A 23,978-nucleotide genomic window follows, 5' to 3' on the forward strand; every position below is an offset into this window, starting at 1 on the left:
ACTTAATAATTTAAATGTCCCTCTATCTGTAAACCCCACCAAGACCCTTATGCATGCAAAGAAATCCCGCAGGGTTGGCTACGCACTTGATAACGCTCGTTTTGATGTACGTGTGGTTCTCAAAGTTTTTATTTGTAACCTTTTTTTGAATGTTTTAATGGATTTTTTTTAAATTTGAACAATAGTATTCTCTTTTTGCCTCTAGAATGACAATTGTTTGGCCCCGTTTGGACATATATAGCTCCTATGTTTCTTTACATACCTGTTATTCAAATGTTTAAGTACAATCGTGCCTTGTGAAGGTAAAAAATAAGAAGCGCTTCGGATGCACGAAAGTTATTAAAAGTGTTAATTTCATTTTCGACTTACACATGCTTAGAAAAACCAAAGAAAACAACCGTTGTCCAAAACTTTTTTGACACAGTTGGCGTATTTTGTATTTATGTATTCAGTGCAAAAAAAAAATGCGGCTTGTGCTCTAAATATTGCCAAAAGTTTTTGTTAGCCAATCATTGCTAGATATCTTTAAAAAAATAACACCATTTATAACGTCACAGAAAACATTAGAATTATTACGTGAAGTCTTATATTTCGAAGGTTAGACAAGGCAGATTTGAAACTTTTTCAATTTACAATTGGTTAAAAGATGTGTTTTCATTAGTAATTAGTTTTCGTGTATGATAAATAGTTATCACATATAAATAAATAGTAAGTACATACAAATAAATAGCACATATGAACATATAAATGAATAGTAAGTACATACAAATAAATAGCACATATGAACATATGAATAAATAGTTATCACATATAAATAAATAAATATCATAACGGTTTTGCATTTGTATTGTCCTTCTATAAGAATCATCAAATATCGTGTTATCAAAATTTCTAACGTGTGAGGCGTAAGGCAAGAAAACTTTAGTATTTATTCAGCCCCTAATGTATGTACCAGTTGTAAGATTTTAACTCTGAAGGTCATACAAAAAGCGTATTGGTCTAGCATTGATACCAGCAAAATGGTTTTATTTTTATATTAATTATAATAATTGTATCTGTAAGGTTTGCAAAATTTGGTGATTTTTAAAACGAAAATGGCAATTATCTGAATACTTTTCATTGAGACAGCAGTCACACTTCTTGTTGGAATAAATACATTAAAGTAAGTATTCTGTTCAGTTTCTTGTTATCCAGTCATTTTTGACAATGTCATGCAGTGTTAAATATATGATTGTTATCCAGTCATTTTTGACAATGTCATGCAGTGTTAAATATATGATTGTTATCGAGTATTAATGCTCTGGAAGAGGAAGAATTCTGTGAGTAGGATTCTTTGAGGTAGAGGTAGAATTCTTTGAGGTAGATATAGGATTCTTTGAGGTAGAGGTACGATTCTTCGAGGTAGAGGTCGAATTCTATGAGGTAGAGGTAGAAATCTTTGAGGTAGACATTATCATCATTGCTACTGAAAAAGTACTGAAGATTTGTTGCACGTGACAATGCCCATTAGTCTCGGTCTAAGGTTTATATAGTATCGGGTGTCAACAGAATGCTCGGCCAATTCGTTCTATGATCGAAACTGAAATCAGTCTACGAATATGTTACAATCAGGCTTATATAGTATCTGGTGTGAACAGAATGCTTGGCCAGTTCGTTCTATGGTCGAAACTGAAATCAGTCAACGCATATGTTATAATCGTTGGTTCTTTATCTGTAGATCTTTGTGCATTAACCGATTTAATAAAGTCTATTCCTTTCTTTTCCAGAACAAATTTACATGTGGGCGACAAAAGAGCATGTGTATCCCAGGGACTTGTGTTTGCATTGTTGATGATGATACAAAGTCCACAGCTCATGCATTCGATCACGTGTTCAAACCCGTTGCGATAAAATCCGGCATCAGCAAACTTTTGAAAATCTTCATCCCCATTATCTTCCATAGACAGGTCTGAATTATCAAACTTCTTATGGTGTACTCGATACGGCGGGAATCTCGCTGGAGCTAATGTTTGTTGCACATAGGGGCATAACGGCATGTAACTTGCATGATATAACATTGGCTCAAGGTCCATAGCTGACAAAGGAATATGCCATCCACATTGAAAACACTGCATGCGGTCAGGTTCAGCTATGCATACAAATCCTGCCAGCGCAATCGTCTCTCTTCTACTCTTGTCCTCTATGTTCTTTAAAGTTTCTCTTCTCTTGTTTATATCTTCAAATTCAGGCAGAAATGGAACTTGCATTTTACTTGCTGCTTTGTTTAACAGTGCATAAACGACACTACCAAACATATCATTAATGTAGTAGGCATGTGACGGTTTGTATTCTCCACTCACTGAACAAGACACAGACCACAAATTACTTTTAGAATGGGGATTGTATGCATCCATAACACATTTCATCAACTCCAGTAAACTTGTACTCATCTCACTATTACCGAACTTTTCCTTCTCAGTTTCGAGGAAATCATCGGTAAATCCCAAACTAATTGTTGTATTCAGATCGCATAAAAATCCACAGTCTTCGCAAGCTTGTGGGACATTTAACTTAGTATGCTCATTAATATGTTTAGAGAATTCGGGAAGATCGATTAAGAAGTTCTTATTCCTGGCTGTTATCAGCACCCCATACAAGTCCATGTCCATTTGTTGGAGAAGAAGGCCCTTTGACGAAACAAAATTTGATGCTCCTGTATTGGCATGTAGGATGGAATACCCTGGTATAATTGTCAATAGTTCAGTTTTGAGGTTCGAAACCCAATTTGTGTTAAATCTTATAATTGATGTGTCCTTAAGACAAAATAAACCATTGACGGACGAAACTTTGCCATCTGTTATCAGTGTGATGATTTTTCGCCTTATACTTGGTTCGGTGCACGCGGCCTTTATCATATGACTGCATATTTTGTTTACAGATAGACTTTTAGAAAAAATTATCAGTACTTTTCTAGACTTTGCGACGAGACTAAATGCAGTATCGAAAGTGTAACTGCCTGGGATGCCATGTTCTTGTAAAGAACTAAAGGAAATATTCTCTGTTTCTAAGACCGGAAGTATATCTTCCCTAGCTTGTTCATCACTGTCGTCATAAAAAACAAATAATTGATATGGTTCTGGTCTCTGCACGGAACTAGCGTCCATGCTTTACTGTGCAATCAGCTATATGTGTTCAACTCATGATTGGAATCTTAAAAAAACAAACATAGAATAGAAGAAAAAGTTTTGAGAAAAAATAAGAATTAAAATATTTCAGTCTTAGATATATGATTTTGTATTAAAAAAAAAAAAGTTGGTTTGGAAAAGTTATGAATAAAATTAAAGTGTACTATCTGAATTTTGTCCGAACTGCAAATTCGAGCTTTTTTCACGAAGATTATTTTAATTTTTGAATTTGACAGCAATATATCAAACTACCTAGTTACTTAGGATTCAGTAAGATAAATCTATAACTCAGTTAGCTGTATAGTTTGATTGAAATCCAAGGTAATTTAAAAAAGTTATGAAAAATGTTATAGTGTACTATCTTAATTTAATCAGAACTGCAAATTCTAGGTTTTTTGACCAAGATTATTTTAATGTTTGAATTGACAGCAATACACCAAACTGCATAAAACAACCTTGGATTTAGTAAGTTCAATGTATTACTGATATAGCTGTATAGTTTAATGTAAATCCAAGTTGGTTTGAAAAAGCTATGAATAAAATTAAAGTGTACTATCTGAATTTAGTCCGAACTTAAAGTTCAAGCTTTTTTGACAAAGATTATATTAATTTTTGAATTTGACAGCAATATATCAAACTACCTAGTTACTTGGGATTCAGTAAGATAAATATATAGCCCAGTTAGCTGTATAGTTTGATGAAAATCCAAGGTAATTTAAAAAAGTTATTAATAAAATTAAAGTGTACTATCTAAATTTAGTCTGAACTGCAAATTTGAGCTTTTTTGACCAAGATTATTTGACCTTTTGAATTTAACAGCAATACACCAAACTGCATAACAACCTGGGATTTAGTAAGGTCAATGTATTACTGATGTAGCTGTATAGTTTAATGAAAATCCAAGTTCGTTAGAAAAAGTTATAAATAACATGATTTTTTATTAGTTGTTATTGGCTTGGAACTAGGTCAGTAACTGAGAGCACTCTCAGATCTGTACTTAATGTCTGTTTTTTTTATGTATTAAGTACCTGTCCACGTCCACTCTGTTGTTTGTTAGATGTATTTCTATTTGTATCCTACTGATCTGATGAGCTAAGCCTTTTTCAACTATTTTTTTTATAATTTGTTCTTATGTTGTATTGTTACACCACTATACCTTGTTAGGGGGAAGGTTTGGGCGCCCGCAAACATGTTTAATCCATCCATATTCTTTATGTGCCACTACCAAGTCAGGAGCAGATAATAAAGTGGTTGTCGTTTGTTGCTGTACATAATTTTTGTTTTTGGTCCATTGTTTTGTCCATAAATCAGGCTCTTAATCTGCTCGTTTGAATTGTTTTTCATTTTTCATTTCGGGGCCTTTAAATTTATAGCTGGCTATGTGGTATGGGTTTTGCTCATTGTTGAAGGCCGTACGGTGACCTATAGTAGTAAACTTCAATATCATTCAGTCTCTGGTGGCAATCACACCACATCTACTTAATTTTATAATCAGACTTTGTTGAATATTTTATTCCCATCATTGTGGAATAAGTCAGTATTAAGAAAAGTGTAGAAATCTATTAAAATTGCTTAAAACTTGCTTAAACCCTCATTTGTTTATCATACGTTAATGTGTCTGTTCAAAGACAAAACATCTTTAGTTATCATTTTGGTTTGTTTTTAGGGATTCTATTTTGTATATAAATGGCAGATCTGTGACGGTCTCTTAATTCACCAGAGTTTTTGAAAAGTAGTGGTCCGAAGAATTTTCAAAGGATTGACATAATTTTGGTGTTTCGCAAAATAAATAATAGTGAGGACCAGCAGATAGTTCCTATATCTGTGGAGTGAGATGCAAACACTTGTTTCGGGATGGATTTTTTTCCAACGTGCAATAATAGTACACTAAATGAAGATGGAAAATAAGGTTTAACCATTTGATAACGTAACGGATATGGTCCGAAAATGAAGAATTTCGTACATGAAATGGTGACGTAAATCTGTCTTTCAATTTTTGGTTTTTTAATTAAAAACGACACTTTACTTAGATAAACACTCATTACAGTATAAACATATTGTAAGAATAAAGGAGACTCGTTAATTTAAATTTACTTAAATTATAATTTAAGGAATGAAATCAGATCATGAAAAATAGGTATCAAATATATTCGTTTAGTATATGTTTACTTGCTTTTGTTGATATGTCTGTTGATTGAGTTAAGCCATTTCAATTGATATCTTATAGTGTGTCTTTCTATGTTGTAATGTTACACTACTGTCTCAGGTTAGGGTAAAGGTTGGCGCCTGTTAAAACGTTTAAAACCGCTGCATTTGTTTGCACATGTCCTAAGTCAGGAACCTGTTGTTCAGTGGTTGTCGTTTCTCGTTTTTAATATAGATTAGACCGTTGGGTTTCCTGTTTTAATGATTTTACGCTAGTCATTTTGGGGCCCTTTATAGCTTGCTGTTCGGTGTGAGCCAAGGCTCTGTGTTGAAGACCGTACTTTGACCTATAATGGTTTACTTTTACATATTGTGACTTAGATGGAGAGGCGTCACATTGGCACTCATACCACATCTTCTTACATGTATCTAGAACCGTTGTAACGTGTTCGCGTATACTAGAAATTCCCATTTCTAATTATAGAATAATAAATAACCTGTTATTTCTCTATTATCAAAATTCATTAAATAAGAGGGAAGTAATAGTTTGGAAAAAAACGAATTTTAACAAAATTAAAAATGATTTTTTAATAAATAAAGAACTATCTTACCGTTTCATGCCACAAAGTATGAAGGACAAAGCCATTTTGTTTCTTTCAATGAGCATGCCCAATGTATCAATAGAATTACTCTTGCATTAAATACTGTAACTGTATGATATATTTATAAACTTAATTTTTCCAATCAATAAAAGATAAGTAAACATTATTTTATTTCCCATTTTGACGAATGGATTTTTTTTTAAAGTTTAAATCCGGGAAATATATCTGATGTATTGGACTTTTAAAATATAGATCTTTTACTTTTTGTGGTTTTAATAGCCATTAGCACACCGTGAGAAAGCGACGCGTAATCAGACATATTTAAATTACATTATAGTATACAACCAAATAACATGTGTCTATAACAGCGAGACATAACGTGTATCATTAATGATTATACATAAATTGTATTATGTTACCTGTTGGGTAATTTTTAAAATTTCCCATTTTTTGTCCTAATTCAGTCACCCATGCATAAGACGACTGAGGATAATGACTTGACATATAATACAGACTTTTAAAACAGTATATAATATAGTTTGCTTTAGTGTGTTTATGGAGTGTTTAGTTTTTGTAAATGGGTGAGTCATATATATACATTGTTACTTACTGTATTTTCAAATGGTCTTACATTGGTCTAATATACATTTGTGATAGATTATAAAATACTGTGCCCTATAGGTTTTGCTACATGTATGTGATTGTAGCAGGTAGATTCTCGTTTTAATTCTTCGTACACAACAAAATCAAGTTTACTTGTACATTCTCCATTCCCTTCATTGTTATTCAACTAATGGAGATAAGAAAACAAAAGGAAGGTTGATAACTTTGGTAAACCAGCCACAAGTCATGTGTTGCGTTGTTTTTTTTTTTGAGTCTTGTTACTATTTTAACAAGGAAACACGGCTCTAGTTTATTGCGCCTTTTTAACCATGTTCCTAAATTTAGGCGAAAATACCAGAGATAATCAAACTCAAAAGTCGAAAGAGAACAAACAATGCCAAAGCAGATAACAAAAAACGACAAAAAGGCTGTATAAAAAAACACAACACTATGGGCGCAAGAAATTTGGGCTAAACCATAAGCCTGACCAGGATATCATTTGGGTTCAAACTTATGCAGTCAAGTTTACATTTGGGCTAATTATTTTCTAACCTGTATAGGTAATTTACAGGTAAATTTATCATATTTGATATGATACATACAAGATATCAAACAAAACAAAATTACAACTTACATAAAAATATGGTCATTGGGAAGCCATACTAGTTTAGAAGAAAAAGAACTTTAAGTTTTACACCATTTGATATAAATGGGCATTTTTAAAGGCTGTTAGATTTAAATTTAAGATCAGAACCAATCTTTGAGAAAAATCTATTGGATGTACTTTTATTAATCTTAGAATAGCTGTTTTATACCTGGAATTCACGTTGTACATAGTTTAAACAATATTTGTGATATAAAGACTTGTTTTGCTTAAAATCCCACTTTCACAACCCCGTGGTGAGCAGGAGGGAGAACACACTGTATAGCTAATAGAAGGGGTACATAATAGAGGAACATGTTATCAATAGAATGTCATTTATTACATATAAAATATAAATTTATAATCAAAATATAAATATTTTACATGTAATGTACCTTTACTTGCGATGATAAGCCCAAAATGTCGACTTTGAAATTTATCTCAAATGTCGACTTGTGATTGGTTCAAACGAAACATTTTTTAGCCCAAATTTTACACCAATTAGCCCAAACGTGCTTAGCCTCTTTCAACTGATTTTTATAGTGCGTTCTTATGTTGTACTGTTACACCACTGTCCCAGGTTAGGGGAGGGTTGGGATCCCGCTATTATGTTTAACCCCGCCACATTCTGTATGTATGTGCCTGTCCCAAGTCAGGAGCCTGTAATTCAGTGGTTGTCGTTTGTTTATGTGTTACATATTTGTTTTTCGTTCATTTTTTGTACATAAATTAGGCCGTTAGTTTTCTCGTTTGAATTGTTTTACATTGTCATTTCGGGGCCTTTTATAGCTGACTGTGCGGTATGGGCTTTGTTCATTGTTGAAGGCCGTACGGTGACCTATAGTTGTTAATTTCTGTGTCATTTGGTCTCTTGTGGAGAGTTGTCTCATTGGCAATCATACCACATCCTCTTTTTTTATATATCTCGCAAAACTAAAGACTGAGCAACACGAATCCCACCTAAATGACCAATCAGCTATATACTTTACTGACTACACAATCAATATAAGCCTACCGATTTTTTTTCTAATAGCCTAACTTATATTGTGATTATATTCATAACTACTCTCCATGAATGGAGAAAAAACTCAGAAAAAAATGAAATAATTCGGAAACATGGTTCAATGTAGAGACAGGTAAAGTGTTAAACCAAAAAGAAAGGCTATGATAAAATTTATAAATGTTAATACAAAACTGATAGACGTGCATTCTATCATAATTAGGCAAAATAATCAAACAAGAAAGGTCGCTTTTTGCATTTGCCATCAGTTTCTATATGTTTAGGGGTAGCTCATTTATTTCTAAGAGAATTTGAATTCCATGGCTGTCAATAGTGAAAATTTTATTTTACTTTGACAGAACTATGCCCGTATATATACGAATCAAAAGTTATCTTATAAAGCCACCATTTAGTCAGGACTTTGATCAAGTTTTAAGATGTGTTCACTGAAATAAATGCTTCTATAAATACGAATAAAAAGTCATGTTATCTATCAAAAAAAGTATCATATTAATATAACGTCATTATAAAGTCAGGACTTTTAAGTGACCACGTTTGAATATTTGTGTCTGTATGAAGTGGGAGATTATTGAAGAAGTAAATAAAATTGAGAATGGAAATGGGGAATGTGTCAAAGAGACAACAACCCGACCACAGAACAGACAACAGCAGAAGGCCACCAACAGGTCTTCAATGCAGCGAGAAATTCCCGCACCCGGAGGCGTCCTTCAGCTGGCCCCTAAACAAATGTATATACTAGTTCAGTGATAATGAACGCCATACTAAACTCCAAATTGTACAGAAGAAACTAAAATTAAAAATAATACAAGACTAACAAAGGCTAGAGGCTCCTGACTTGGGACAGGCGCAAAAATGCGGCGGGGTTAAACATGTTTATGAGATCTCAACCCTCCCCCTATACCTCTAGCCAATGTAGAAAAGTAAACGCATAACAATACGCACATTAAAATTCAGTTCAAGAGAAGTCCGAGTCTGATGTCAGAAGATGTAACCAAAGAAAATAAACAAAATGACAATAATACATAAATAACAACAGACTACTAGCAGTTAACTGACATGCCAGCTCCAGACTTCAATTAAACTGATTGAAAGATTATGTCTTCATTAAAGGAATATCAGGCACAATCCTTCCCGTTAGGGGTTTAGTATCATACCATCATAACATATATGAGAAATTTGTTTTGCAGCAATGTTCTGGCAAAAAATCATTCCCCGTTTTCTCAAAGCTGTGCAAGAAACAGTATTGTAAAACAGAATGAAATATCAACCTAACAGCACGTATGAATAAAAGGAGTATTCATTTAAAGAAAAAAATTGAAAGCATGTTTGTCTTGCTTGCAATAAGAAAAATTATGATTGCCAATAGGACAACTATCCACCAAAGTTTAAATAACGTGGATGTAAGCAATTATATGCAACCGTACGGCCTTCAACAATGAGAAATAGTCAATGTCTACATTGTTGAGCAGCGGTTCATCAGTAATATAAAAAAATCACTGCAGAATATATAAATGCTTCTCTTTGATCAAATCTATTTTTAAGTACTTGTATGTTAACATGAATATTGATGTTATGGGGTGGGACTAATCTGTGCATTCACCATATATGAAGCTCCATAAAGGGAGGGGGATATCCCTCCTTAATCCACCACGGAGTTTCATCGTTTGTATCTCAACCAATTACCCATTTAATGTAACTATGGTTGTGTAAATAAATGTTGTCTGTTGTATTTCATGTGACTAGAAAAAAAGATAGTTTGCTAATGCATCAGCAGCTTTTGTCGTCATTTTCCCAACAAATGTGTCATAAAATAAGCGGGAGTAAAAGAAATTGTTGAGACATATATTTTCCACTCTATGACTAGAAAAATAAATTCACCAAAGTTTTGAAATATATTTACAGATCTGTAATAAAAAAAATCTATAGTCAGTACAGAATTGCAAGTATCTCTTTTCTTCAGTTACAGAACCTCACCGGTATAATTTGAACTAAAACAAATCATAATCATGACCAAGAAAAAGAAACAAAACAATGGAACAATGAAAGGACAGGTAAACAAAGGAATGGACACGTCCAGTGTGTTCACGATCGAATCGAGTGCATCCAATTGGCGCGAGTCAAGAGAAACACTCACAACAGATACGCACACGCCAGTTCAAATGTCTCGAAGAAATTCTTTTTCATCCGCAATGGAGAGTGGCAGTATATTTTCTGGAAGTATTGGGTCCGTGCCATCAAAGGCGAGTGCATTATCTACGGACGCATTGTTATTGAAGCAGAAAACATCTTCAGAGGATATCGAAGGACAATCTACCGAACGCGAGTCGTGGGATAATAAAGTGCAATATCTCTTAGCCGTTGTCGGGTTTGCAGTTGGACTTGGAAATGTCTGGAGATTTCCTTACCTAGCACAGAAAAATGGTGGAGGTAAGCGAGGCTTCATCAATTGTCTGTTAGGAAGGGGTATCTCTATGTGTGGTGTCACTGAATACAAGTTCCATTATGATAATTGTTTAAATGAAATTATCTATATTACAATATTAGTTGATAAAGGGTAAATAATATTTATTCCATTGATCCAGAGAATTTTCTGTTAATATAAAAAAAAAGATATGGTATGATTGCCAATGAAACAACTCTCCACAAGAGACCAAATAGCACAGAAATTAACAGCTATAGATCACCGTACGGTTTTCAACAACTAGCAAAGCCAATGCCACAAGACAGGTACTCACAAACGTTGACAGTGGTACTGTTTCTCCTTTTTGAAGATCATAATTATCAACATGGTAGTCCTATGACCTCGGGAGCAATATTTTCTTTGTCTGTTTGTTTTCTGATATTTGTATTTACTTTTTGCTGTTTTTAATATCAATGCCAATTGATACAAAATTAAACTATCAGCACAAAAACGTTAAAAAATGGAATAAAAATGCGAAGTCATATGTTATATGACTAATTTGATGGGTGTGTCTAACCTGTAAAACATGTAAAATATATGCTTATAAAACTTATCTTCTCAGAGAAGTTACAAAGTATACTATTTTATATCACATGAGTGGTTTATAATAACTAGTTTTGGCAATTAATTTACAATGCTAAACATCTGAAAGGAGAAATTGTGATAAGGCAAATTTTTAGAGACCTGAAAAAAGTATTTTGAATCTATCAAATAACATCCTTCATGTGTTCAAAAGAAAGTCGATAAGATTTCAGTATCCACACTTTTCAATTATATCTTATTTATATATTTTCTGTTGTTCAATGATTTAACACAACACTGTCAAAATCATTTTGAAATTTTTCAATAATATTTAAAATGAGCACACAGCCTTAACAAAAAAAAAAACCCATCATCTTTGCTTTGCAAAATATGTCTTATAAAAATGAATACAAACTCGTTCTTGGTAAGATATTTTTATAAATTTTGAAGAAAAACTATGAACAGATATATTGTGGATGGGTATTTGAGAAAAATAGCAGCCGAGAGAGAGTAAAACATTCTGAGTCGCTAAGCTCGTGAACATGATCTATTTGTCAATTTCAAAGAAGACAAAAAGAGATTCGAAATTTCATTCCAGTATTCTCTCGCCTAGCATACAACACTATCAGCAGTCTACACCAGAATCTTTTCCAACTTCTAGTCTCGAAGATTCCGACAATTCTTTCTAGGGCATCGGACTAGTGGTTTATAGAGTAGACTGCTATAAGGATGTCAAAATAGCAACAATAGCTGTAGTTAATAAAGCGGACAAATTATCAAGCGTCTATGTGAATGATAAAAATTCGAAACACCGCGACACAGAAGGTTAAAAGGAGAAACTTTAAAAAAATTGTGCAAATATCCCGGCGGGAGTGAATTATGAACGCAATTAATCTGAAATATTTTCCCGAATAATATACATGAATAAATAAATCAAAAGGTTTGCATTTGATATGAATCGCTACTCCTTCATTTTTTAGTTGCACCATGATAGCACATTTCCACATACGGAACAGAGGAAAAATACCAGTGTCATTTTATGGTGAACGTAATGGTGCAGGACATAATTATGAAATATATGCCACTGAACATCCAACAATTTTACATATCATTAGTTCTGTTTATTTTTAAGAAAGTATACAATTTTGAAAATTTTGAGTTATATTTATGCCTTCTACGTTTGAAAAATATTAGGTAATTTTAAACTATTACCTTTTAATTACAGGTGCTTTTCTTATTCCATACGTCATAATGTTAGCAATCGAAGGTATTCCTTTGTTTTACCTTGAACTTGCAGTAGGTCAAAGGTTACGGAAAGGAGCCATAGGAGCATGGAATGAAGTTAGTCCCTTTTTAGGCGGGATTGGAATAGCTTGCTGTTTTGTCTCGTTTTGGGTAGCGTTATACTATAACACTATTATTGCATGGTGTCTGTATTATTTAGTGCTGAGTTTTCGAGCTACCTTACCGTGGGCAGCATGTCCAGATCCGGTACCAAAAGAGTGCAATGTAAGTATGGTACAGATATACATTATTGTGAGGGGCCAGCTGAAGCTCGCCTCCGGGTGCGAGATGTTCTCGCTACGTTAAAAACCCATCGATTGCGATTTCTTATGTTTTGTCTGGTTGTTGTCTCCTTGGTACATTCCCCATTTCCATTTTCAATTCTATACTGTATTAAATGCATCCTTTTCATTTTGTTCCTGACAGCTAGATGCTACCCCGAGTGTACGAGGTGGTTCAAACGCCAATAAGTAGTAACAATCCTGAACAATGCTCATTGTAAACATACCAACAAAATCCAAGTAGATATTAGGAAATTAAAATGATTTTCAAGATGCATTTACTGTTGAGGTGTTAATATAAATGAAAAGAATAATTTCATAAGCAAGATTTGCTTTATTGCGTTTTTGAATCGACTTCGCCCAGAATTTTTATGTACTAACATTTAGTTGCGTGATGATTAATGAATAGAATAAAAGAATAAAAGTTAATATTGGATATACGAAAATGAAATCACCCCACCCCACCACCTTAACAAATTCTGTTGGCTTGCATCAAATGAATTCAAAGCTGAAATTACACAACGTGTAATTTCAACTTTAAATCGCATTGTTTCACTTTAGCATACATTGTAGACATCTGTTAAAGGGACTTGGAGGATAAACCATACACAAACTTCACACAAGTTCCAACCGACTGTAAATATAAACACCATCAAAAGGATCCAACTTAACTTGAATATTAAAACATAACTAAATATGAATTTGTATACATTAATAAAACCGTCTGATCCTGTCGATATTATTTTGGAATTGCACAATGTATTGCTTTTCTCTGACTGTTTATGACCTCCTTAACCTAAATCCGTTGGATGTTTTCTGGTTTATATTGAAGTCTCCCTCTGGATGAATATGATTTTGTTTATTGGTAGTTATTGGCTTTGATGTAGCTTTCTGTAACTTCGGTTTCTCCTATTTAAAGCGGTACTTTGCGTCTCTTTTCTGTTTTTTTTTAAATATTTCATTTCAAAAATTTCTAAGAAGGGCATTCTAAACCGGAAGCTTATCAAAAAACCCTTTCTTTTACGATTTTGCATTTACTCTAGCACAATTTAACGGCACAATAGAAATACAGGAAACAGCCTTACGCTATATCCTTTCTTTTCATTATATTGTATTAATTTATGAGACACACTTGAAAAAAAACCAAAAGCGAACTTTATTGCTGTTCATTATCTCAAAACCACAGTGGGTCCTTCAACATGAAACAAACGTTCGCACCTGACTAAGCTCCAGACAACCTTGGCACCGGCTTGAGCGGAAGTCTTAATGAAGATGCATGTATATTCAAGGTTTTAGATATGGTTTAAATTTTCCATATATTTTATTTCCTGTTTCAGTTCTTTTCTGTGGCTTTTTGTTCGTCAGTTTTTGATTTAGACTTTTAAAGATCTATCAATGCAATTTGCAAAATTAAAGTTGACCCTGATCTCCGTTTTACAGATGAGCAGTCCGACAACTTATTTCTGGTACAGAAAGACTTTAGATATTTCGTCATCAGTAGAAGAAACTGGTAACCTGAACTGGTGGATACTGGTTTCTCTATTTGTAGCTTGGCTCATTGTGTTCCTATGTATGATTAAAGGAATTGCATCTTCCGGTAAAGTAAGTCACCACTGAAATATAAGTTTTACCAAGACTGGACGAAGATTTTAGTTAAATAAATACAAAGACCATTCTTCTTTTGTATTTTCCATCTGAGATTTTAAATTGTAAACCTTTCGAACATTTCGTTCTTTTTATTTTTGAATTGTTTGGAAGTCTTATCTGGCAAATAAAGGCAACAGTAGTATACCGCTGTTCGAAACTCATAAATCGATAGAGATAAAAACAAATCCGGGTTACAAACTAAAACTGAGGGAAACGCATCAAATATGAGAGGAGAACAACGACACAACAAAAACACAACATTAAAATGTAACACACACAGAAACGAACTATAATATAATAATAATACTATAATTTATACAATACTTTATTAACTCATCTTTACTTTTTCCTAGGTTGTGTATGTCACTGCAACATTTCCATATTTGGTTTTGATCATTTTCTTCTTCCGGGGAGTTACTTTAGAAGGATTTCAGCATGGACTAGAATATTTCTTTGTGCCGGATGTAAGTATTTACACAGATATTGCTGTACAGACGAAAGTATTGCGTTGTACTGGCTGTATTTCGAAGTATCATAAGAGATTCATATGCTGTCTTTACCATGTGTTTGTTCTTGTTGTTAATAAAATCAAGGATTTGTATAGTAAGAAGGATTGGAAACTCGTGGACTTAAAATTTTAAGGAAAACAAAAAGGACGCCATTTAACATCCTATGTTCAGACGTAATTAAATGTATATCAATATTCCGTCTACATTCTGAAAACAATGTTTATATGAATAAACCATTACTTCAAGCAAGTTAACAAAAATACACTACATTACTATTCTTTATATGCAAAATTTATTTTTGGGAACTAAATCAAATCAAATCAAATATTTTATTGGATAAATGACATAATATATGTGACATTGCGTAATCCAGGTGTACAACATATACAACATGACAAATAAAGATGCTAAGTTTTTACGTAAAACATGTTAACCTTGGAAAATAAAATAAAATGCGTTCAGTATATTGTTGTAAGTCTTTTGGTTGTTTTTTTTTGGCATGGCGTTGTCAGTATGTTTTTCTTCTTATGAGTTTGAATGTCCCTTTTTGGGGTATATGTTGTATGTACGAATTCCCACCAAGTCTAAATACTTCAATTGGAGACCCTATTAAAAGGCGCAGAGGCAGAGAAGATATTTTCCTTTCAAAGGACGACAATACTATGTTTATGTAAACTATAATCAATATGGTGTTTAGTCCTTCAGTCACCTATGGCTTCACTCCTCAAATACCACTTTAAATGTTCTGAAATACGCCACGGATTAATATTTATTTATAAACATTATGCTAAGTATCCTTTTCAAGCGTATGTACAAAAAGTGAACCTTATTTATACGGTTTAGAAACAATTTTACATACAGCGTTTTCATCTTTTATTGTAGTTTTCTAGATTAGGAGATCCACAAGTATGGTTAGAAGCAGCCACACAAATTTTCTTCTCATTAGGATTAGCCTTTGGTGGACTGATCGCCTTCTCCTCCTATATGCCAGTGAGAAACAACTGTTATGTTGACGCCATCTTGGTTTCTGTTATTAACTGCGGAACATCTGTTTTTGCTGGAATCGTCATATTTTCTATATTAGGTAGTTGTGATTCATTTTTTTGTGCTTAATTTTATATTCAAAACTAGTTAATTATGTTGATTTCTATTACAGTTTATCAATGTGTACATTTCGTGTTCACCAGGAATATTTAATTTTTTCAATAGTAATGATCTCAAAATTCACAATGAATTAAAAAAAAATGTCCGAAATATTTGTTTACACCTGAAACATGTTAGATTATAAATTTTGTATTTCCTCGCATAGTTATTAACTGCGGGGCATGTGTTTTTGTTGGAATCGTCATTTTTTTTGATATTTTGTTGTTATTAACTGCAGAACATCTGTTTTCGTCATATCTTTTATACCAAGTAGTTTTAATAGACACCACTGCGGGATTTGTCCAAATATGCGTAATTAAAAAAGAAAAAAATAATAACAGGATGAACATTGATTATCAAAACCAAAATTTTGTAGGAAGTAATTATGGTCCATTGAGAAAAGAGTTGTGTATACTAGTTTACCCCTGTCCGTCCGAAAAAATTACAGCTTCCTGAGATTCGGTAAGCTTTCAGCATTTTTCTACCGTGTGATGCATTATAACGTTCAAAATTCATCAACTTCATTTCCACCGAAATTTAGAAATTATTACGATGAATTGATTATTGAAAAATTTGCGTTGGGAAATGCTTTGCAAACACAGAAACTCGCATTTCAAATTTGTATGCAGCATTTCATGGAATCGCAATAATTAATCTCACATTTTTGTCAACTGTTCAACAATCTCAATAATAAATGCACGCAATAATTTCTGAATTTACAGTACTTAATTACATATATATTCTTACACATTACGTGCGCGTTTATATATGCATTCGTCGTCGACAGTATCGGGAATGAGGGAGGTTGTGCTTTTGATCCCAGGCGGGCAAAACCACAAAGACTAGGAAATTGGTAATGGCCGTTTCTATGCAATGTACGCAGCATTTAAGTGAAAGAGCAAAGCCTGATTGACGCGGAGTCAGAATAATTTGCCCAAGTAGGATGGGATGTCTTCTTGTGGACTATAACCTTGTGAACTAGCACGTTAAAAATCTGGCTAAGCGTGTCGGTCTAGTAGGGATCATATTCTATTATTATGTTCTCATTATAAAGAAGCATTTAAATTGCCACTGGACGTCTAACGACAACAATCTATCATCATTAACTTTTTTTTTATCTTAGTTAACTTAAAGGTGCATTTCGATGGAAAGTTTTACCAAAAAACACAATATATAGCAATGCAAATCATTTTGATAGTATGGGAAAATACAAAAGTGTTGCATCTTTTTTTTAGTATATAGAATAGTCTCCTTATTATTAAAAATCCAGTGAGATTTGAAACCTTTTAGATTTATAATCTGCTCATACAAGGGAACAAGGGAAATTGGTCCTACTCCTTTAGTATTATATTATTGTTTGATATAGGATTTAAGGCTAACAACTCCTACAACGAATGCTTAGCAACAAGGAATAGTCAGCTGATACGTCTGTTCAACACAACGGACCTTACAGTACCGGAAGCTGGAACACAAACAACATTTACCGTCTTCGAACCATCTCTTCAACGCTGGATACAAAAACTCGGAATAATGCCTGAACTTCCAGTCTGTGATTTGCAAGCAGAGCTTCAAAAGGTAAAATTACCAAACTTGCTTCTTCTTTCTCTGTATGCGTTTGTCACTGTTTTGTTTCACAGTTAATTCATTAATGTAATAACGTCGATATCTAAAAAAAAACGTGTTAATTCTTTTTTTCCTAAAGAAAAACATAGCACAATGCAAAATAGAGACAAATACAAGCGAGGAATGTATGTAGAAAATATTTTTTTTTCCTTTACGTTTTACAACATGGTATGTTATAGACAAAATCTTTTGCTATATAAGTTGTCTTTGACATTCCAGCATATTTTGATAAACCTTTGTATCTATCTTCTTAGTCGGGTTCAGGAACAGGACTTGCCTTTATTGCGTTCACAGAAGCCATTAACCAATTCCCAGCAGCACCATTCTGGTCGATCTTGTTCTTCCTGATGTTACTGACACTTGGGTTAGACAGTATGTTTGGTACACTGGAGGGTGTGGTGACCTCTATAATGGACATGAACCTCATATCAAACTTAAGAAAAGATGTATTGGCAGGTAATTATAAGGTTTGATTTTTAGAATCGCGCAAAGTAAGTAGTATCTACCAATCTTCCCTGTATTTTATTGTTAACTTACAAGATTAAAAACGGAAGAACTTCATTAAGACTGCACAATTTTTATGAAGGCGGTTTGGTTTGACTTGAAGATGATGCTTGCATATCAAGAGACGCTTACCTAGTTTCGTGCCCTTTATAGGTCATATGATGCCCTCGGACTTTGTTTTTTTTTTCACCTTGATTTCATCTACTAGATAATATAATGAAATATTAAAATCGGTAAACTGCTGTTGCCTCTATGTTAAAACAAAATTCAGCCATAACTACTTTATTTGCAGTTTAAATGCAATATCCAGCTTTACTTACAATAGAAATTGATTTTTGATTAAGAATTCCTTCTTAACCATTTTACGAAAAAAATTGAAAGACTTAGAAAATGGCCCTTTGTCTTGTGATACGCATTTTACCACCAAGTACAGATTGCCGCAGCCGTATTTGGCACAATCATTCGGAATTTCAGATTTGTTCAGCTCTTCAAAAATCTGTTTTTGGCCTTCTAACAGTGTTGATTCAAGCTCCACTGATAAGTTTAATGGAAATTATGCTCGTCTGGTTTATACAGTTATAAGCCTGGTATCATTGCCCTCCTTCTATCATCACTTCTCATTAATTTGGTTCATTACATTAGCGCATATTTGGGGATTATTTCTTTTTTTACGTTTGCGTGCAGCTTTTGATTACATAATAATAATAATAATTTATTTTATTAAAGTGTCGCATACTTGTCTACAAAGTAATATACAGATTATATAATATACATTGCACGATAATAAGATAAGACAAATACCCAGCCTAAATAGGCTTATGAGACACTATACATACAACTATATAAACTATTTAAAAAATCCTAAAATACAAATTGTAAAAAGTAGTAAAATGTCAAAAATGTTTTACATTTGCGCGCATTCGTTTTTACAGGTAACACAGGTAGAAATAAAGGTAATTCATAATAATAAAATTGAGAATGGAAATGGGGAAAATGTCAAAGAGACAACAACCCGACCAAAGAGCAGACAACAGCCGAAGGCTACTAATGGGTCTTCAACGCAGCGAGAAAATCCCGCACCCGGAGGTGGTCCTCAGCTGGCCCCTAAATAAAATTGTGTACTAGTTCATTGAAAATGGACGTCACACTAAACTCCAAAACATATAAATGAACTAAAATTAAAAAGACATACAAGACTAACAAAGGCCCAAAAATGCGGCGGGGTTAAACATGTTTTGTGAGATCTCAACCCTCCCCCTATACCTCTAGCCAATGTAGAATAAAGAAACACATAGCAATACGCACAGTAAAACTCAGTTTAAAAGAAGTCCGATTTCAGAATAGGTAACAAAAGAAACTAAGCAAAATGACAATGATACATAAATTAACAAAGGACTACTAGCAGTTACTGACATGCCAGCTCCAGACCTCAATTAAACTGATTGAAAGATTATGTCTTCATCATATGAAAATCAAGTACAATCCCTCCCGTTAGGGGTTTAGTATCATACAATCATAAAATATATGAGAAGAACATAACCCGTATCATGCCAACAACTGGTTTTAGAATCATAGTGTTTATGTCCGATGCAAATACCCTATGAGTGAATCAATATTAATACCAAAATATGCAATCCTTAATGACCTGACAACAGTATCGTAACTAGATCCTTTCCGAATAAGTCTGTTTAAAGGTTTGGTTAGCTTTTGAGGTGAATGCCGACATTTTTGTGCTTTGTAAAGAATATTACCATAAAATATTGGATGTGAAATACCTGAACGTATAAGATGTCCACATGTTGATTTATAATTACGAATGATGTCCTTGTACCGATGATAAAATTTAGTAAATGTTTTGACTAGTTTGTGATACTACGACTGGATTATTAATTTTCATAATAGATATGACTATAAACGATTAGATTTGAAAATATTTGCTAATTTACATTATATATTTTTTTCATACTGATTTCTAAAAAAATATATAAAGTGATCATCAGAAATCCCGTTATAGCGTAAGACATACATGGAAATTAATTGGGAATATTTCAGATTGAATAGTATACTGTTTTCTAATTTTACCGAAAAGTGACCGCTTTTAAATTAGTAAATATTCTAAGTCAGTTTGTAAAATTGCGTCAAGGCACAAACACGGATTTTCGGTTGTCAGAAATAAATCGACAGGATACTTAAATCAGGGAATATTTCATGGCGATGCACCGTAAAGAGCCACGGTGACAAAGATAGGATAAAAAACTGATGAACATTGAACAGCCATTCAAATGAAACCTGTGAACATGAAATGAGTTCGATTCTAGCAAACTTGAGAGGCAGATTATCCGTGTGGAAAAATAGTTAAATAAATAAATAAGTATTATTACTTTTATTTACCTAACTTTACCTGTAAAATAAATGCGTGCAAATGTTTTTAGAAGCTGCGCGCAAACGCGTATTTTTTTTAGCGCAAATGTAATGGTAATGCGCGCAAATGTAATGCATCGTGTTATTAGTGAATAACTATTTCGTTTCTATATTTCAGGTGTACTCTTTGCTGTTTCCCTACTGATGTTAACTAGTGAACAACTATTTCGTTTGTTATATTTCAGGTGTACTCTGTGCTGTTTCCCTACTGATGTTAACTAGTGAACAACTTATATTTCAGGTGTACTCTGTGCTGTTTCCCTACTGATGTTAACTAGTGAACAACTTATATTTCAGGTGTACTCTGTGCTGTTTCACTACTGATGTCCTTCGGTTTTGCCACACAGAATGGACCATATATTTTTGTTCTTTTTGATGAATTTAGTGGCAATATTCCATTATTAGTTATTGCATTTTTCGAAGTCATTGGAATAAGTTACTTTTATGGACTTAAACGGTATGATATGATTTATTGTTTGAAGTGTCGACCTCTCTATTTAGATGGTTCAGGGTTTTTTGATTACTTATCTAAATAGTAGAAATTGAGAATATAAGCCGAATGTCTACGAAGTCGACATCGCCTTATGATATGGCGAATGCCGTCGGAATTACAGGCATGATGGTGTCATCATTTCGGAGTTCTGCACATTCTTTTTAAACAATAAGGAATGTCTTTACCAAACTGTGCTTTGTAAACCCAGTAACAAAGGGAAGACCCATATTGATTTCAGGGTCTAGCGGTCAAAGATCAAGATCACAGCGGCTATTGCCAGATTGAAATTTGTGTGAATGTTTGGTTTCTGATGTTATCCTTTGAACCATAATTTCGACTTTTATCTAACAAGATGCAACGATGCCCCATTACGCGAGAAAACAACTAATGGATTTTTTATTCTGGCGTCAATCGATCAAAAGTCAAGGTCACAGCAGTTATTTATAGACTGAAATTTCGGAAATATATAAGTATTTCTAGACTGAAATATATGCAAAATTTTGTTTTTTGATAATATCTTTAAACAATATGTCTAACTTATACCAAACTTGCTTTGGTAAAACTTCATGAGATGGAGAGCCATAAATTAGATCTTCACATCTTCTTATTTTTGAATCTATATTATATTTCAAAGTCATATAATGATACGGGAAGATAGATGGAAACACTGCAATAGGGACCCTGGTAATTTTTGTACCTGAAAAGAAAAAACTGTTCAGTATACAGTACAAGTAATTCTAAAGATCGTATCGCGATAAAAAAAAAAGACAAAAAAAAAAAAAAAGGATGCATTAAAGAATGATCAAGATTTCGCTGAAACACTGATAGTAATATTCATTAAAACGTATGAGAATAAAGAGAAACAGGTTGAATTTGCTTACAAAAGTTCATACTGGACATGATTCTTCTTTTAAATAACATAAAATTGTATATTCTTAAATCTTCCATACTCAGTTCAAACCGGTTTCATTTTAGATTTGGAGATGACATCTCTTTAATGATTGGATACAGACCAAATTACTACTGGTTGATAATGTGGAAATATGTTTCACCTTTAGCAATCGTTGTCATATTCCTGGCGAGCGTGATAAAAATGGCCGTTACTGGTACAACATACGATGCTTGGGATTCTGCAACGGTAAGTGAATAAAGATTTCAATTTAATTCGTTCACATTACCTGAAAACCATTGTGGCCAAAGGATCTAAGTAGTTCATATACAGTTATCCCGAGCATGTAAACACTGAGGTTGTAGGTTTGAACCCCACTCGTGGCAGTTGCGTTCTTCCATCTTATCTAGGATTGCTATTTGTTTCCTAAAGTCGATGGTTCTCTTCAGGTACTACGGCTTTCTCAACCAATAAATAATTATCTCCAAGATATAACAAAGAGTACTGAAAATGGCGTTTTACATCAACAATCAATCCCAGTACCGGGAATTTCAATTACAACTGCAGGTGATGGCAATCCTTCCGGAACAATTTAATTTAATTCCGTCGGCGATGGAAGATGTCATGATTTTGGCTTCGGCGTCGGCAGCGTCAATAATGTTTTAGCTTGTGATGAGGTCACGCACACGAGACATATCCACAGTTTTATACTTTTTACATGTTTCATAAAGTGAATATTAACCCAGAAGGGAGCCGTCTGTACTATTAAACAAGATTTGAAATGATCATTTTTAAATAGAATTGATCTCTCTTTGGGAGAGATTAATTCTATTGCTTGGGGTACATGTTTATGACTTGAATAATATCAACAATTCAGCCAGCACGCACACGAGAAAAATACAATTAAAAAATGTTAAATTATTTGCAAAATTCATAAAGTGTTTGATTTCATATTGTAATTACAGGCTACAACGACAGCTTTGTCATGGCCAGGAGGACATAAATTTGTTGCAGCATTTTTAATTCTTACTGCAGTTCTGTGGATACCAGGTGTCGCATTAGTAAAGTATTTCCGGTTGATAAAATGGGAACCTGAAACACCAGCTTATTTTCCGGAAGAAGAATTGAAAATAGAAAAGGAACTTAAAATATATGAGCCGTCAGATATGGAAAGAAAATTATTCTACTGGAGAGAGGTTCTGGATTGATGACAACTCCAAACGTAGTCTCCTATTTAATCAGAAAATATGATCTCATATTGTAGCATTTTAACATTTTGAAATGTATTTTAGAATCGTCATATTAAAGAGGACATTGATTTTAATTGCAGTAATGCTATCAGGATTTTATACGTGGAATTTATATACGTGTGTTTTGAAAAAGTACAGTGATAGTGCTGATGAAAGATTGGATATTGTAAATAGAAGAAATAGACAATACATTTCGTGTCCATCTGTAATCCGGTGCTTTTAGTGTTCGTGTAATTTATATTTTACTCTTAATATTCTGATTTTAGTGCAATAAACATTTTTTATTTTTACAGCTATTTATTTCGATAAAAAATAAATCAATAGATTACATAAAAACAAAGACTACCCTTATTTACTTGGCTGCAACTTTGCTACTATTACGTATGAATAATCTGAAAATTGTTGCAAATACATTTAGGTTGTTCTAAACAATCTTTAAAAATGGGGGGTGGGTCATTCGAATTTCACTATGTTTGTGACATCACTACATTTTAAGCTAAAGTAACAGTACAACTAATGTCAAATTAGTACTTACTGTCAAATTGCATATAGAAATAGAAAATGTGGAGCCAGGAGTCTGCATAGGATGCCAAGCTTCCTGCTTCTTCTGTGTCTAGACCAGCTGAAACACTAAATTAAATGATTAGATCTTTGCAGGGGGCCATCATCAATGTATATTCAAACTTCAGTACATCTTACTTATTATCTTACTATCATTATTTTAGAGGTTTAGCGCTATAAAACCAGGTTCAATCCACCATTTTCTACATTTG

General features: G+C 33.3%; 2 protein-coding genes across 2 annotated transcripts; one reads left to right on the plus strand and one right to left on the minus strand.

Moving 5' to 3' along the window:
* Positions 1-586: 586 nt before the first annotated feature.
* On the minus strand, positions 587-5,975 carry LOC127701031 (uncharacterized). The gene is made up of 2 exons (XM_052204803.1): positions 5,921-5,975; positions 587-3,189 (listed from the first exon to the last, which is right to left on the minus strand). The coding sequence occupies exon 2, from the start codon at positions 3,141-3,143 to the stop codon at positions 1,614-1,616; it is 1,530 nt and encodes a 509-aa protein (XP_052060763.1). The 5' UTR covers positions 3,144-3,189; positions 5,921-5,975; the 3' UTR covers positions 587-1,613.
* Positions 5,976-6,334: 359 nt separating this feature from the next.
* Positions 6,335-23,495, plus strand: LOC127701028 (sodium-dependent neutral amino acid transporter B(0)AT3-like). Its single transcript, XM_052204797.1, has 11 exons — positions 6,335-6,492; positions 10,139-10,605; positions 12,387-12,670; positions 14,167-14,328; positions 14,727-14,837; positions 15,765-15,966; positions 17,392-17,600; positions 17,903-18,104; positions 20,871-21,030; positions 22,042-22,204; positions 22,921-23,495. Exons 2-11 carry the CDS (start codon positions 10,185-10,187, stop codon positions 23,161-23,163), a joined length of 2,157 nt encoding a protein of 718 aa, XP_052060757.1. The 5' UTR covers positions 6,335-6,492; positions 10,139-10,184; the 3' UTR covers positions 23,164-23,495.
* The last annotated feature ends 483 nt before the right edge of the window (positions 23,496-23,978 follow it).

This window comes from Mytilus californianus, unplaced genomic scaffold, assembly GCF_021869535.1.
Source record: "Mytilus californianus isolate M0D057914Y unplaced genomic scaffold, xbMytCali1.0.p SCAF_5, whole genome shotgun sequence".
Classification (NCBI taxonomy): Eukaryota; Metazoa; Mollusca; class Bivalvia; order Mytilida; family Mytilidae; genus Mytilus; species Mytilus californianus.